Source organism: Parambassis ranga, chromosome 1, assembly GCF_900634625.1.
Source record: "Parambassis ranga chromosome 1, fParRan2.1, whole genome shotgun sequence".
NCBI lineage: Eukaryota > Metazoa > Chordata > Actinopteri > Ambassidae > Parambassis > Parambassis ranga.
Window position 1 is genome coordinate 19,608,627 of NC_041022.1, and position 16,312 is coordinate 19,624,938.

The 16,312-nt window shown below is 40.1% G+C and overlaps 1 protein-coding gene across 1 annotated transcript in view; it reads left to right on the forward strand.

Annotated features, from left to right (window-relative positions):
- Nucleotides 1-282: 282 nt before the first annotated feature.
- Nucleotides 283-16,312, forward strand: part of mad1l1 (mitotic arrest deficient 1 like 1) — a 44,948-nt gene continuing 28,918 nt past the window's right edge. Inside the window, exons 1-15 of the mRNA XM_028415646.1 lie at nucleotides 283-423; nucleotides 879-1,033; nucleotides 1,125-1,265; nucleotides 1,414-1,593; nucleotides 1,685-1,809; nucleotides 1,916-1,997; nucleotides 2,235-2,365; nucleotides 3,474-3,588; nucleotides 3,710-3,771; nucleotides 6,339-6,425; nucleotides 7,180-7,324; nucleotides 11,859-11,999; nucleotides 12,456-12,512; nucleotides 13,841-13,932; nucleotides 14,119-14,209. Coding sequence (XP_028271447.1) covers nucleotides 890-1,033; nucleotides 1,125-1,265; nucleotides 1,414-1,593; nucleotides 1,685-1,809; nucleotides 1,916-1,997; nucleotides 2,235-2,365; nucleotides 3,474-3,588; nucleotides 3,710-3,771; nucleotides 6,339-6,425; nucleotides 7,180-7,324; nucleotides 11,859-11,999; nucleotides 12,456-12,512; nucleotides 13,841-13,932; nucleotides 14,119-14,209 — 1,593 coding nt within the window. The 5' untranslated portion in view covers nucleotides 283-423; nucleotides 879-889. The remainder of the gene's footprint in view (nucleotides 424-878; nucleotides 1,034-1,124; nucleotides 1,266-1,413; nucleotides 1,594-1,684; nucleotides 1,810-1,915; nucleotides 1,998-2,234; nucleotides 2,366-3,473; nucleotides 3,589-3,709; nucleotides 3,772-6,338; nucleotides 6,426-7,179; nucleotides 7,325-11,858; nucleotides 12,000-12,455; nucleotides 12,513-13,840; nucleotides 13,933-14,118; nucleotides 14,210-16,312) is intronic.

The window sequence follows — 16,312 nt, forward strand, 5'->3', positions numbered from 1 at the left end:
ACCACTCATCCTGTGTGACATATATAAACTGATAAATATAGCAGTGCTGCTCTCTGTGGGCCAGACCAGACAACTGCACTTTGAATTCAAATACCTACAGGTGCCAGACTGAAAATAAATTAATATACCCCACTATATATGTTTTTTTAATCTCTTTTGGGGGTTCAAATGATGTACCAGCTGTGGTGGTAATCATAATATTCCCACTGCTTTAAATGAAACATGCGTGGATCCTCTCCGGGTCTGCAACAGTCTCGCGATACTTCACGAAGTCTCGTGATTTTGCGCTTCTCTCGTTCGAGCTAAACTGGAGGGATTTCTGTAGCACTCGGTGTTGTGAGCTAACATACGCTAGCAGAGCACAGATAACTTATCTGCACCAACTTGCTCCTCTTCGCAAACAAACAACAAGTCATCTCTGAGGTGAGGCGTGTGCGTCCAAACGAGGCCAGTCTGTTGGAAATCTGTAAATGAATAGCTTTCTAGAACCTTCTTAATGGCTGCAATGTCTGTTGTGCTGAGAACAAGATTTTAAAAAGCTAACTTTACAACGACAGGACGGACAAAGTGCTAAAAAACCACTTAATGTGGAGACTAACATAAATATTGGCTTGTTGTGTTAGCTGCTGGTTTAACTTGTGTAACTTATTTCGTTCTTTGTGCCCGTGAGCACGGAAGCTAATGCCCTGCCGTTTTTTGGCCCATGTTAAAAGGGTTACATAGTTCAATCTACAAAAAAAGTGTTCCCGAGAGATATACAGGTATCTAACTGTAGCTTTAGCTCTATTGTCGTATCAGAACGCAATGTTTCTATGTTGTTTTGCTGACTCATGCTCCTATCCTATCATGAACCTTTTGATTGTGTACTTCACCCACAGTGACTGTCAGAATGGATTTAGAAGATGATACCACAGTGTTAACGACCCTGAAGTCCTTTAATTCCTTCATCAGCCGCCCTGAATATCCACAGCGGCTGTCAGAGCACTCTGTGGGGAGTGGGAACCTGCAGAGCCAGTATAAACGCAGCATGGAGGTATGGAGAAATTAAGCATTAAGCTGAGCACAGGTAGTACCAGTGTCCAGCCCAGGCACTGACTGACTAACTAACTTCTCCTGTCTGTTAGCTCTTGGAAGCAGCAGAGAGGGTTCATGCTAAGAATCGCTTCCTACAGCTGGACCAGGAAAAGAAGCAGATGGAGCTGAGTCACAAACGGGCTCGCTTTGAACTAGAGAAGGCCGCTTCTGACAGTGCACGAGACTTGGAGGTAAAAGTTGCATATCGTTTTACCTTATAGAATACAAAGTAGACATTCTTGCACGTCCTCAGCACTTCATCCCCCAGAAAATCCCACACGATGCAGTGTTTGAAATAAAACACTGAGTTAAAGTATTTCTCAATCTTTTATGATACAGCATCAGGCGGACCGGAACCAGGGACTTTTGGGCAGGATAAAAAAGCTAGAGGAGCGAGAGACCGATGTGACTAAGAACCTGTCAGAGCAGGTGGAGGCAAATCATGCTCTCCGTCAGAACCTGGAAGGTCTGAACAAGAAACTGGAAGAGAGAGATGCTAAACTCAGTACAGCTAACCAGGTACATGCATTGAATGGCACAGATCCACCTATTTTGCTACTCTGGTCATGTCTCCCAACTTATGTTGGCTTACATCTTAATCTGTTCCCAGACTATCAGTTCTTTGAAGGATGAGATCAGAGAGCTCAAGCAGAAAATTCAAAACCAAGACTCAACAATTTCCACTCAAACCCTGGAAGGCCAGGAACTGCAGGAACAGCTGGATTTACAGCGCAGGTGCAGACACTACCCCCTTGCCTAGCTCTGTTTCATGCTAATGAATATTGAGTTGTGCTGGATAAGATGGATGCTGACCACACATTTCTGTTGGTATTATAATCAGGAAGTATCAGGACGTGTCTCAGCTCTGCCAGAGCCTTCAGGCTTCCCAGTCCTCTTGCTCGGAGCACATAATCAAAATTAAGGTATGTTGTGGCACTGCTTTTTTGTCTCCATTCACAGAGTTGGTACATGAGGAACCAAACACCTCTGTCCACAATTCATAGATAGACCCAACTTACACACATGTATATATGCACAGTTTTTGTTGGGTTAAATAACTCTCTAAGTTTAATAAAGACGAAAGTAATGAGCTTTTGCAATGCTCTGAAATGTACTATTGGAATTAGTTTTAACTGAATTCTCACTTTGTATTTTGGCAGGAGTTGGAGAGACGTCTTGCTCTCCAGGAGCAGGACATTGCTATTGTGAAGACTGTTAAGTCAGAGGTGGCCAAAGTTCCAGATTTAGAGAAAGAGCTGAAGCGCCTTAGAGATGATAATGCCTTTCTCAGGTAAAATGCTCTATGTTTGTAAGACATTGTGCCTTTTATTCATATAAAGAAAAATAGTGTGCAACTGTTTTGGTACTTTCATGCCTGTTTTCTTTTTAGAAAGAATATATGTGAAATCTGGGGTTTGACTGGGACTTGCATGATACAGTTAATGTGTGGTCCATTTTACCCCTTTACCAAACCATTCACTGTAGCTGTATTTTTCATTATCTTACCACATTTGAAAGACATCAAAGTGTGAATGTCAGTGTTTCCCCTTGGTTTACTGCTAGGTGGGGGCGTGGGGTAGTCATTGGGAGTTTAGTGAACCAGCTAGCATGTGATAAACAATAGTGAGCAAAACAAACAACACATGCTGCTCTCTATTGTGCTGTGGTAGGAGTGTTCTCACCTGTATGTGCACACGCATGTCTGCGGGTGTGTGTATGCACATCAGGCCACTGGGCACAGACAGCAGCGTTGAATTGTAAACGCATTAGAGACGCATGTACAGAGATGACATGCCGCCGTGCAAATAAGATGAATAACATAGGACTGTAGTTTGTTTAATAAAACAACAAGGTGTAGAGTGGTTCTATAGTAAAGGAAACCTTAAATGACTTCTGTTATGATCTGGTGCTATATAGGAATAAAATTGACTTGTCGTTGGGGATGCGGGCCGCCCCCCCTAATATACCTGTCGGCGAAACGCTGAATGAAGCTAGAGACAACCTGACCAGTTGGCCAAGCAGTTATGACACATAAACATGGTCGATGAATCTGAAGCAGCCAAGGGAATGGGCTTGGCAGCATCAGTGGAAAAAAGGCTCTGCTGAACTTCACTCAAGTGTGGCACTGTGAAGAGATGTAAGAGGTTTCATGTAAGTGGCGTGAGTATGTCTGTACCTCGCTTACTCAGAAAGGTGGAAAGGCAAGCCTTGAGTGGTCTATTGTGACTTGCAGAGGGAGATGCCGAGTTCGACTGGGACACCAGTCTTTTGGTGTCTGTCATTCCTCACTATTTCTTTCTTCCTCTGCTGTATTCATGCAATAATAAATACAGCAACAGTGCATATGAATTATGGTTAACGTTCTTTTCAAGATGTTATTTTGTCTTTGTTCTGTCCAGGGAGAGTAGAGAGAACTGCAGCCTGTTGAAAGAGGAGGTGGATGGATTACGGAAGAAGCTGGAGAGGATGGAGAAAACTAAAGAAGAGTTAGTGAACATGGAACTGGAGAAAGAGGTAAGCTGTGTACAGCTGTGTAAGACATAACTATTCACAGTCACATAAAATTAAAAGAAACAACTATACGCTACTATATATAGAAATCTATATCTATACCTTTTGTCTCACCAATGCTTAGAGGCTGGCTGAGAAGCTCCAAGCATGGGAGAACCTTGGGCAGTCTACTGGACTCAACATAAGGTCAGACACTATATGAAAACATGTGTGGTTGGAGGAGAAAAAGATGGGCATCATCAATATTTGTGTTTTCTATGTATTTTTCACATTTTTAATGAAATCTGAAGACGTACCACTAGATGGAGCTGTGGTCACTCTAAATAAATGTGCCACATCACGGTGGATTGATTCTACCTCATGTGAATAGCTGTCTATCTTTACCTACTTTTGTGTGTGTCAAGGCATTCAGTCAAAACAGCTGCTGGAAGAACGATCGCATGTTTCCTCTTGAGACACTGCAGACCTGTTTTATGCAATGTTGGGATAAATGTTCGTGCACACACACCCCTTTTCTTTAAGGTAAACTATGACGTAAGGAGAAGGTTTAATGAAACTCATCCACACAGTATATTAGCATTATTTATAAAAGGGTTGAAGGAATATGTTGGGCATATGACTGCAAATGGCAGCTATACATGTGAGGCTCATGGGTTAATGCAGCTTGAAGATCAGCACTGAGTTTTAAGCCATTTATATTATTTACCAAAAGTCCAAATTTTAATTGTCAGGTGTGTCAAGGTGTTATTGCAGTCTTGTGATGTAAGGTCAAGTATTGTGTTTATATTGAGCAATTTGTTGCTCAACAGTGCTGCTGTGTGAAAGAAGGTGGTGATGTGGATTTATGCGTTAATGGGGAAAAAGTGATTGCCTTGTAGGCTATTAAACAGTCATTATTTCATGATTTTGCTGTGCTGAATCTTATTAGGTGTTGTCAAAGTTTTCTAGACAAAGTTTAAAAAGCAGATTAGAAGAAAGAAAATTTGATGACATGGCAGTGACAGTCTGACACTGTATCTGAGGGCAATCAGCAATCTGAATTAATGTTAGCATAGAAACAAAGCTGCTTGTATAGGGTGCTTGGTGTTTTGCCATTAAATATACACACACTATGTGTGTTTGTATTAATCAAATGTTGCTTGCCACCAAGTCATTTCACTCATTGTCAGATACTGATATTTTGTGCCTGGTTGTTTTATAGGCTGTTCTTCTGTTACTAGACATTTTGTGATGATCATTAGTGGTATGAAAAGAATGTAGTGCAGCATATTAATGGTGTTATTGAAGAGTTTGCTTTCTACAACCTAACCAGTTATTTTGCTGGTTTGCCAGCTAAAACAGAAAAAACCTCCAAAACAGCAATCAGTGTGGCTGCCTGGTGAAGTAGACAATCCTTCGAGCCACAGCTTGAATTTGCCAGCATTTGGCTGCTTGCTACTAGTAATTTTCATTCCTTCTGGTACATGGCTTGATGACATTGAGCCTGCCTATTTGTCTGCCGATGTGGTCGACAATTGAAAATAAAATTGCGAGAGAATTAGAAAATGAAAATATTTTCTTAACATTCTGCTGTTAAAGGACAGATGATTAAAAATATAGAAAGCTTTTCGAGAAATTGTTTTTCACAACCTAAAGACAGAACCAAGACTGTCAGATGCATGTGTATCTATAGTTGTCTATGAAGATAATAATTAAGATTTGTGTGCTTATTATTTGTGAATCATATTGCTATTTTTAAGCAGTTACGCACATTGATGCTGTTCCAAACAACATTATCTACAGATTTAACTTTTTTCTTACCTCTTCTCATGGTTACTAATCAAAAGAACAGGAATAATACCACAGATTGTTGGTATTAAACCTATAAAACTTAAAATTAACAGTCAGATTATGCATTGGTCTGGATATATTAAAGTAAAATAAATAAATAATTTGATGTTTACTCATAAATGGCTTTGACCTTTTGTGATAAGTTTTGTGCTGTCGCACAGAGCCCACAGTTTAACAGCATCACTCCAAATGAAATCTGGTGTTAGCCACACACCATAACTGTGAACAGAAGCTGTGCAGTAGCCCAAGAGTGCATTTACCCTTTTCAGGGTTAACCATAATAACCTTGTAGTTGTTCATAACTTCTCACCCAATAGTATGCAGCCGAACTGTTATTTGCAACATAAGCAAAGATGACTGGTTTATGGCCTGAAAAAAAAACAAGAGGCCACTCATAATATCAGGAAACTAATGTGTACAGAACAGGTAGAATAACTTAGGAAGGAAGATACAAGACACTTTCAATAAATGATTCATTAACTCATATTTTAGTCATGAAATTTCAATACCTAAAACCTACCTGGACAAGGTAAAAATCAGTGGCACCCAAATTTGATGCTCTTGACTTTGCTCTATCCAGCCTTGAATTTAACTTGAACTGTCTATTATATATTGTCATGTTTGAATGTATATGACAGACTCTGTTGTGTTTGTGTCCATTTTGTGACTTGTCAATTTCTCCCACAGAGTGAGAGTTTTGTTCACTGCTAACCAGTATTTAGCCTACATTTCTGCTCATCTCTCCCTCTGTTGCTCATGTCATTCCCAGCTCCCCAACTGTCCGACAAACAATAGAATATGTAAACACCATCATTTTCATCTATTCTGTTTTTCTTCTTTCTCAGTCATATTGATTTTTTCATTGTGCATCTGTGTGTGTACACATGTGCATGCTAACTGTTGTGTTCTGGGTCTGTCTGTAGGAAACCAGAAGATCTGTCCAGGGAGGTGATTCAGATCCAGCAAAGAGAAATTGCACTAAAAGAACAAAACTACACACTCAACAGCCGGTAACACGCACACACACTTTAAAATCTCTTTCTCTCCCCTCAGACTTATTTCTTTTATTCTGTCTGCCTGCATGCCTCTCTTCCCCCATGTATCTATTAGAGCATATCTCTGAGAAGTCCTTAATTGTCACAAAGTTAATTAAACTGGTCCTGATTCTGATAGCACTCCTGACAGTAACCACTGGTGTGTGAGTGTGTGTGTGTAAGAGAGATTGTGAGTGTGAGAGAGGGAATTCACTAATTAAACTTGTCCTGTTTAGACAGAGGTGATGTCTGCAGGGAGGGCTTTGCGCATGCTCTGGTACATTCATGCTGCAGCAGCTCAGTCTAGCTAAGAAACCTTTCATTAGCTAACAAGCGTTTCCCTTCTTCTGAGCGTATTGGGCTCATTATGAAATATTAGAAACAGCAGAATGGGAGAGGGGTGGGTGTGGGAGGGGACCATGAAGGGAGCTCACAGGGTAATTATTGCCCTTCGTTATAATTATTGTCGTATTGATCAGACCTGGCACAAATCTCTGCTGCAAATAATTTCTAGACTGTTGTATTATGTGGTGTCAGTCAGGTAAGTTGTGTGTTTGGGAGTGTTGTTCTAAATTGACTATGAATTGCTTTTCTCAGATTATCTGAACATTCAACACTAATAAACCTGCTTCATTTTCTTTCTCTGCCCTTTCTCTCCCTTCTGTTATTAACGTGCGCACACACACACACACAATTGCTTCCCACCTACTCATTTATCCTGACCTGTCAGTGTGAGGAGTGTGGAGCGGTCACAGTCTGAGCTTCGTGCAGAGCTGACCCAGCAGCGCAGCAAGACTCTGGAGGAGCAGAAGAAGAGGGAGACGCAGGATGCTCTTGTCCGTCGATTACAGAAGAGAGTGTTATTGTTAACTAAGGTACCTGATGTCAAAGTTACACATATAAACACACACTAAACCCCAGACCTATTAGTATGTGTGCATTCCTTAACAACATGACCTTGACATCAACATGACATCCATCACACACAGTCAGAATTTCACTTTAAACACTCACCAAATTTAATTTCAAGGCCAGCACAGAATTCCTAATCTCCCCTTTAACCTCCCTCTCTTGCTAATTGGCCAGCGAATGTCATGTGACTCCCTTTATCCCTCTAGCTTGGTTTCCCCACCTCTGCAGTTCTTGACTAGACCTCACTGTGATATTGATTTCTCAATGTGTAATTCCCTAGCTCATCATGCTCAGGCTCGTAGTACACAAAACACACACACACACACACACACACACACACACACACACACACACACACACACTCAAAGACTGCCATAATCAGGGCGTGCTTTAAATAAGACTTGATTGATGAATGCTTCAGCCACATCGATCTTTTGCACTTGAGCAAGTATTCCTATGGTCTGAATGACGTTACTGTGAATTTTTTAAAAATATCGCTTGTATTTGTTGTAGAATAATGGCCTTTTTTAATAATTTGACCCTTTTATTTATTCAGACATAGTTATTACCAGCCTACCAGCCACATATTTATAAAGTTAAATGATTCTGGTTAAAGTACATTCAAGTTTATGTATTTAGTCATGTATTCATTTAGTCAGCTATGAGAAAACCACATCATAATAGATACATACAGTAGGGCTGCTCTAAAAGCTTACTTTTAATCTATTTACAAGGCCAACATGGAGCCATTTTATTTCCGTGCCATCACAAAAAATGAAGATGTCCACCCAGTCCTTATCGTTGCCTCTTTTGCTTGTTTGACTCACTTTAGAGAGTGATAGTTCTAAGATCATTCTTTCTGCTGAAAGTGGAACATTTCTTTGGGATTTCCAAAGGTCCTAAGGTTATGTGGAGTCCTAAGCCACAAATCAAAGGTCTTTCAGTGATGTAGAAGACAACATTTCAGCTTTTGTAATGAAAGAGATTTTGCATGTTTGTAGTTTTGAGTTTTCAGAGAGGATTTATAAAAGTAACTGGTAATTTAGTTTATTTTTAATAGTAAATAATTTTTTAAAAAACATCTACAGACATCTTCAAACATGCCTGGAGGGATCTTACATTAATTTAATTTTGTCCAACTCTACTAATATATAAAATGGATAAAGAAAAACAGCAATTCCTCTAGTTTGGGAGGATGGGTTGCTGCTGGGATACCTTGGTCCTATTTTGGCACTGGCTACTTCAACATTCATTGTTACAGTGGCAGGATAATGTGCCCTGCACCACTGGAAAAAAAAAAAATTGTTCAATAATAGTATTGCGCTGGAGAAGTAAGGCTAGTCCACATAGACCCCACCTCAAACATGATTTCAAGGATCTCTTATAACAATTTGCTCCCTGATACCTTCATAGGTCTTGTGGAATTCATGGTTCAGCATGCCAGAGCTGTTTTGGTGGCATAAGGATGATCTGTTATTGGTGCTCTGCTGCGCTTAAGCTGGATCCACACTCCATGAGAACAAAGAACTTTCTTTTCCCTCCCTGGGTGGTAAGAGCAAAAAAAGTTTGTTTCGGCACGGAGTATTCACACTCCTGTCTGGAATAATACATCCCGCCTCCCGGTGTTTAATTTGTGCGTCGAGCCACTGAACTGCCGTGATCAATACTGGGATTAATTTTTATCGCCACCTTATGGACAAACACTCTCTGCTGTGCGCCATGTTTCTCCTTCCAGGAGTTGTTTGCCAGCTGCTCCTCTAAACTGTCCATCGTCATTGTACTTCCTCCTTCTGTCTGTGTGTTCTGTGCACCTGAAGAAGCTTGTGCGCTTCTCCCCATTCATCACGCCACCTAAATTCCGACCAATCACACAATTGTTCTCGCACACAACTGAGAGAAAAAGTTCTGCCCGGGCCATGTGTCCGCGAGAGCTGCCGAACAGGCGCTCCGAGAGGAAAAATGACGTGATTTTGTAGTCGGAGCGCAGGCAGCAAGAAGAGAATTCTTTGTTCTCGTGGAGTATGGATCCAGCTTTAGCATTGTTAAATACTCCACAAGAACAGAAATCTCTTTGTGTTCCTGAGGTGGCAAGAACAAAACCAAAGTTCATTTCAGCCTGGACATTTTATACTTAATGAGAAACGTCTGTGTAGAACTCTTCATACGGCCCTAAAATTCTGACCAATCACAAAACTGGTCTCGCACACGACGAACAACAAAAGTTCTGCTCAGAAGATGTGTCGAGAACAAGCTGCAAGACCTCACAAACAAGTGCTCAGAGAACAAAGTGACATTATTTTCTTTTCGGAGCACTGTTCTCATGGAGTACGCACACACTTGTTTCCGTCTTCGAAAGCAAAATGAATCCTTCCCTCTGCCTCAAGCCTACCACATCACTTTAAGCTACCATCAGCCTGCTCAGATATTTTGTTTCTTATACTTTTTACTCTTTTGCAGGACAGACTTCCTCGCCTATTAAAGGCACAGTCACTGCTTCACGCGCTAGATAAGAACAGTTGACACAAAAGCAATTTAAAAAAAAAATGGCTGATGAAAACTGTAATTGTAGTTTTATCACTCACTTGTTTGTGTGTTTTTAAATTGAGTTTCTATCAGAAAAGAGCTGACAGATTTTTGATTTAGATGGAGTAAATTTCTTTGCACGTTAATGGACAGTAAACAGCCGAAGGGCCTGCTGGTTAATATGGAGAAGAAACACATTCACACTGACCTCCAAATGTGTTTGTGCTTTTTTCTGTATTTACTTTTCTTTTCACTCATTATACTCCCTCCTTTTTAAGGAGAATCTCACAGGCAGTTGTGTGATGACATACAGTTAAGGCCAAAATTATTCATACCCAAATTAAAAGTAAAATGAATTTCTACTCATTTAATTTATCTATTCTGGCTGAAAATGACACAACAAAGTAGCAAAATACCGTAAGACATTGTGGTGAAGAAACTATTGTTCCATGTCCAAAATTATTCATACCTTCTCTCAGTAATCGATGGCAAGTCAAGCCAAGTGACTTTGGCCTGGCCACTCTTAAGAAGTTGATAATGTTCTCTGCCAACCATTTCGTCCTTTTTTTTCATGATGCCACTTACCGGTACTTTAAGAAGGTTGACTGGCGTATTGGTTGAAAAACAACCCTAAACTATTATGCTCCCTCCACCAAACTTAACTGTAGAGATGATATTTTTAGGGTAGAATGCTTCACTCTTTTTCCTTCACACAAAAGCGACATCCCTGTGTCCAAACAACTCGAGTTTGCACCTGCCTTGCTTCATAATACTAAGTGGACCAGCACAGTGAGAAATAGAGAGGAGATGTATCAGTTTAACATTCTTGACTATATGTTAATCCTCATAATAAATGGGCTTTTGCCAGCGTTTAAACAAATATAGATTGGTTGCACTGAGTGGAAGTTTTTTGTTATATTTATGCGGTATCCAGTGTCACAATCGTGACCTTGAGTTGATGTTAACAAAAAGGGTCATACTTGTTAAATCCCTGTTGAACAATATATCCCTGATTGTGTCACCAACTTCCTGCGTGTGCGTTCTGACTAGTTATTCAACGTTATAAATGGCTGGATTGAACCACTGGTTGAGATGTTGTAATGTTATCTAAGGGCAGCTGAAAGGCCCAGTTATGCTGCTTCACTGTGGTTTGTGAATGGATATTGCCAGACCATTTGTACATCTGTTGCACCATCATCTTCAATCATACACGGATTTCTTTTGACAGTTTGTAGATACATACTGCAATGGACTGGTTCTTCTTTGGAAAGATTTGTGTTTGCTTTGGAAACAAAATCCTCTTACTGCATATAGAAAATGATCATACAAAAACATCAAGCATACTGGCAGAGTGAGACAGGCTTGTGATCTACTAGGAGAAGGCTTGTCATTCTAAGTGAAGTGTTGGCTTGAAGAGGTTTTCATCCTCCCTCCATCTGCTTGGAGTGAGGATGCAGCTAACAGTTATGTGCAAATGAAGCAATGAATCAGTATTGAACCACTTCATCAATTGTCTTGAGTATGGGTTCATTCATTCAAATCTTCGTTTCAGTGATATTTAGTGGTGAAATAGGATACAGTATCTCAATTATGTGATGGGTGTAACCAGGATTTCTGATGTACATATTTTTTTGTCAAGATTGATTAATTGGTTGGTCAGTTGATTCTATAAAAGTATTGAAGTAGTTGGGAGAAGGCCTGGTGGATGGTAGTTCAAACTTTTATCGAGAAACAATATTTTTTCCTTTGTTTTTGGACTGAGCCAGTTTCAGCCAAGTCGAAGCAGCATCGAGTGGTTCGAACCAGTCATGTGATTCACTGAGGAGACCAAAGCCGTTACAAGCAGTCTTGTCTTTATAAAGAAGAAGCTGCCTCTACTATGTACCTTGCACATTTGCTGCTATATTAAATCATAGGAAAGTAAAACATCAAAAATCTTCCATACACCAATATAATCTACTTTATGTCTTTCAGGAACGTGACGGGATGCGTGCCATACTGGAGTCTTATGACACTGAGCTGGCCTCTACTGAGTACTCCCCTCAACTCAGCAAACGACTCAAAGAGGCAGAGGACGTACTACAGAGGACTCAGAGCCACAATGCAGAGATGGAGGTGTGAAATACATATTTATTATACTAATATTAAAAAACATTGCATTTGACCCCTGCTCCGTTTACATACAGTGCTGCTCCAAAGTTTGTGAAAAGTTTGTTGTCTTTTGGCATGACCTGGTAAATCTTCTCAGCTAACAGACAGATGTCCTGACATTTCCCTTCAGAGTTCACTGGTATAATTCAACAAACAGAAAAACAGGCACACATCTCTTTCTACAAACAACAACATGTTTCACAGAGAGGATACGTTTAATATTCAATTGCAATGTAATTTTCTGGTCTGATCCTTCCACAAAATATTATCTGAGTCCAAACTCTTTGGAGATGGTTCTTTATTCCTGTCAAGTCTGATACTACTTACGACTTGTACTTAGTTTCTGTCAGTAGTGCATCTAAAGCATCAGAAAATGTTTGTATTGCATATCTATAACTTTTTTTTATTATATGAAATCAGGCTCAACTGACCAAAGCGCAAGAAGAGACTGGGACACTGAAACTACAGCTACAAGCAGTAAGTATACATGCTCTCTTACTGTCCGATTTATTGTAGTTATTAGCAGTAGTTATTGACCAAGGAAAATAAAGCTTTGGTGTTTAGGTCCCACATTCCGTCTTGCTCCTTGGCCTAATTTGGAAGGTTAAAGGGTGTGTGGGAAAGGTCATCTGTACTGTGTTTGTTGCCTGGTGAGTTCTGGGCCATACACAAGGAGGATGTAGAGATGCATTGTTGATGGTTACAATCTATGTGTGTTTAGTAGACACATCATTCATATGATGACAACACTCATATGATTCAACACATTTAAACCTTAATGTAATTATCTCAGTCAAAATCCTTGGTTAAAAAAAGTTGCAAAATTTTAGACAAAATTTATGACAATATTATTATTTATTAACCAAAAAAATTGCACACAAGGGACCTTCTTATTCATAGCTGTTAGCCCAGCAGGTGTACTTTGAGTCAAAGAGGCTCTAATGTGCACTCAGAATAACATGCCAACTGAAATCATTTTATCCACTGTCCCCAGCAGTGAAGCTAGTGCTGCAGACCTTTTCAAAAGGACAGGCCAAAATAGCAACCAGATAGTGATTTACAGCTAGATCTGGTACTAACACACCATTCTGTGTTGACTATTGCCTCCTTACACTAGACAGAAAATGCATGACTGATGCTGGATAGGGTGGCTGTACAAAAATTTCATTGATGTCTCTAAATGAAGTTAAACAGTCTAGTTTATCAGCTTTGCCAGATTCTGTAGGTTTATTGCTTTGATTTTGTTATCTTAATAGTAATATTTGCGAATTAAATAAAACTACCTTCAAACGATAAAACTATGATGATGTGTAGAGTTGGCAGGTGTGAACGCTTTCCTTTTTTCTGTGCCTCCTTGTTGCTGAGGTGACATCAACCTACCCATGGCAGTGAGTATTGACGCGTGAAATCCACCTGTCTTCTGTAGTAGTAATTACTTATCTGTCTTGGGAAGACCAAGAGTGAGGATGTGCTGAGAGAAAGACAGATGCTGTCACAAAAAAAGAGGAAAAGTGGTGTGCAAATGGAAATGAGGGATAATTGCGGAGGCGAGAAGCAGATCTGAGAATATCTAAGAAACACAGACTTGAAAATGAGAACAAGTGAAAAGATTGGGACACTGTTGAACGAAAAATACCGTAAGTTGACTAATGTTGTATGAAAGATATGTTTGCCTTGAAATATGCCTGGAAACGTTGGCAGCCCACTGTCCAAAAGATTTATCTTGAGGCAAATGTGTCTGCCGGGCACATGGCAAGAGGTGGTCTGACGTTGGTCCACCAGGCTCATTATCTTGTCTCTTCCAGGTAGAGATGGAGCTGCAGTCTCTGAAGACACAGCAGGCTTCTGCTGCTGACGGCATCTCTTTAGTGACCAAAGAAGAGGTCAACATTCTCAGGTAGTTAGCACACACTATCTGTAGCAACAGCTACTAATTCAAAAACTAAAATTCAAGACTATACCTGTGCTGAATAAACCTAGCCTTCATATGCTATTTTTGTATGTCTAAGATTAACCTGTTCACTCAACAACATGCATTATTTTACATACTGCCATTCCCTGTTTGTGTGCATACATTTTACAGACAGAAAATTGAAGATTTAGAGACAGAGAGGCAACGTTTGGAGGAGCAGAATAACATTCTGGAGATGAGACTAGAGAGACACAACCTACAGGTAGGCATTGAAACTTTCCTCCAGCATTCTTCTGTGATGGATTTACTCGTCTTGCACAAAGAAACCAATTTAATAACCCCAAGGGCAGCAGTCTAGCCAGCATGACACCAGATTGATCCACAGAAATGTTTCCCATATCTGACAGTTTTTCAAGCACAATTGGACCCAGGTGTGTTTCCAGCAGTGTCCAATGGAAAAGTTGTAGAACCTGTGGCTGATTTGAAATTCCTTCTCTTATTGGTTAAAGGGATTACAATGGACGGGAGGGGGTGTCAGAATAAATCTAGTGTCAGAATAAATCTAGTGTCAGTGGGGAATTAAACTGGTAAAATCAAATGAATTCTGCTCCGTGTAGCTAACTTTACATCACTGACAAACCCAGTTGTTTGACTCTACATCTAATCCAGCTACTTTCATCACCAGAGTTACTTAAACTGCCTCAGTTATACCTGATCCCTTCTCCTCCTTAAATTGGCTGTGCCTGTGGTGTGTACTTGTGTGTTTCATCTCAGTCAGGACCTCTAACTCCCCTGACTCATACTATGCCAAGCTAAACCTACCAGGACACTTTAATGAAACGTGTGTGGGCAAGCGTGTTCGTTCCATTTAGCTCTGGGGTGAATGAAATCCATGTTTTCTCAAGCATGACCACTACCTTTAAGGCAATTGACAACTGAGTGTGCGTAGGAGTGTGTGTGTGTGTGCGTTTTCAAGGTTACACAGTCAATGGATCAGGTCAGTTCTTAGGAGCTAATTTTTATGACTTCTCCATGGTCTAATGCACAGCAAGAGACCTCCACATCAGACAGAGTGAAGAGATGAGTGACTGAATGGAGAAGAATTTGAGAGCAGAAATGAATGGTTGAATGAGAATGCATGAATGACATACAGAATTGGATGCTTAAATAAACTGACAATAGGATTTTTCATTATACTGGCTTGCACATCAGATGGCCTGACCCATTATTTATGCTGTGTATTTTATTCACTCTGACTAGTATGGCTGTCAACCACTTTGAATACAAGTGTAATGAGATTGGACTGAGCAATTTAGCATTATAATAAGGAGCCAACCCATGAAGTGGGTTAAAGGGGATCAGTGAAATCTTAAGATCATGTCTGAACTGACAAGTCAGCAGTAAAGAGATAATAAAGCAGGAGTTATCTGATATTGTTTCCCAGAATTTGTTAAAGCTGAGCAACAGCATTTTAAACTAAGCCTGTGTACCCCACAGGTTAATAACCAACCAACTTACCAGTAATTATTTTTTTTGAGTGGGTGAATGCTGTACAGCAGCTGTTCTTAACCATTGGACACTTTAACACTATCACTATCAATTTATTTACTTTAAAAACCCAAACAATCTTTTTAAAGACTATCCCCATCTCAGCTCTAGCCAACTATTTTTTCTGCCTTTTTATTATATTGCAACACAACCACGACATGACTAACACACACAGCAGTGTTTTTCCTTTCTTTATATTAGGGGGCGGCCCACCCCTCCAACTTATGTTATTTATCTTATTTGCACGGTAACATGTGGTTTCTGTCTCTACACGATGACGTCTTTAAAATTCACTGTTGCTGTCTGCGCACAGCGGCCTGATGCGCGCACACACACACGTGTGTAAAAACACACATGCAGACAGGTGAGCACACTCCCACCAGCAGATAGAGAGCGCGTGTTGTTTTGCTCATGACATTTCACAGGGAGGGGGGGCCCGAGCTGCATTGAACCAGCTTTGGGGGGCCCGGCTTGCAAAAGGTTGAGAACCCCTGCTATAGAGAACTGATTGAATATAAGAGAAAGGAAAAATTACTGTTATTAACAGACTTTTGAATTTTCTATTCAGAACAAAAATATTGACATGTTTTAATAATGAAAACAGATGGCAAACATGTGAACCTCTCATGTAAACATATAAAATTGACTCAAATTTATTGTGTATTATTGACGAATCTTGAAAGCATTTGTAGTTTGTACGTCGCTCACAGATGTTATTGTGAAAGACTCACATGGCTCATCTTTGTCTCAAATTGAGGCAGGATAAAGTAGAACCAGTATATAAAGTAGGGATGTCCCGATCTGATCACGTGATCGG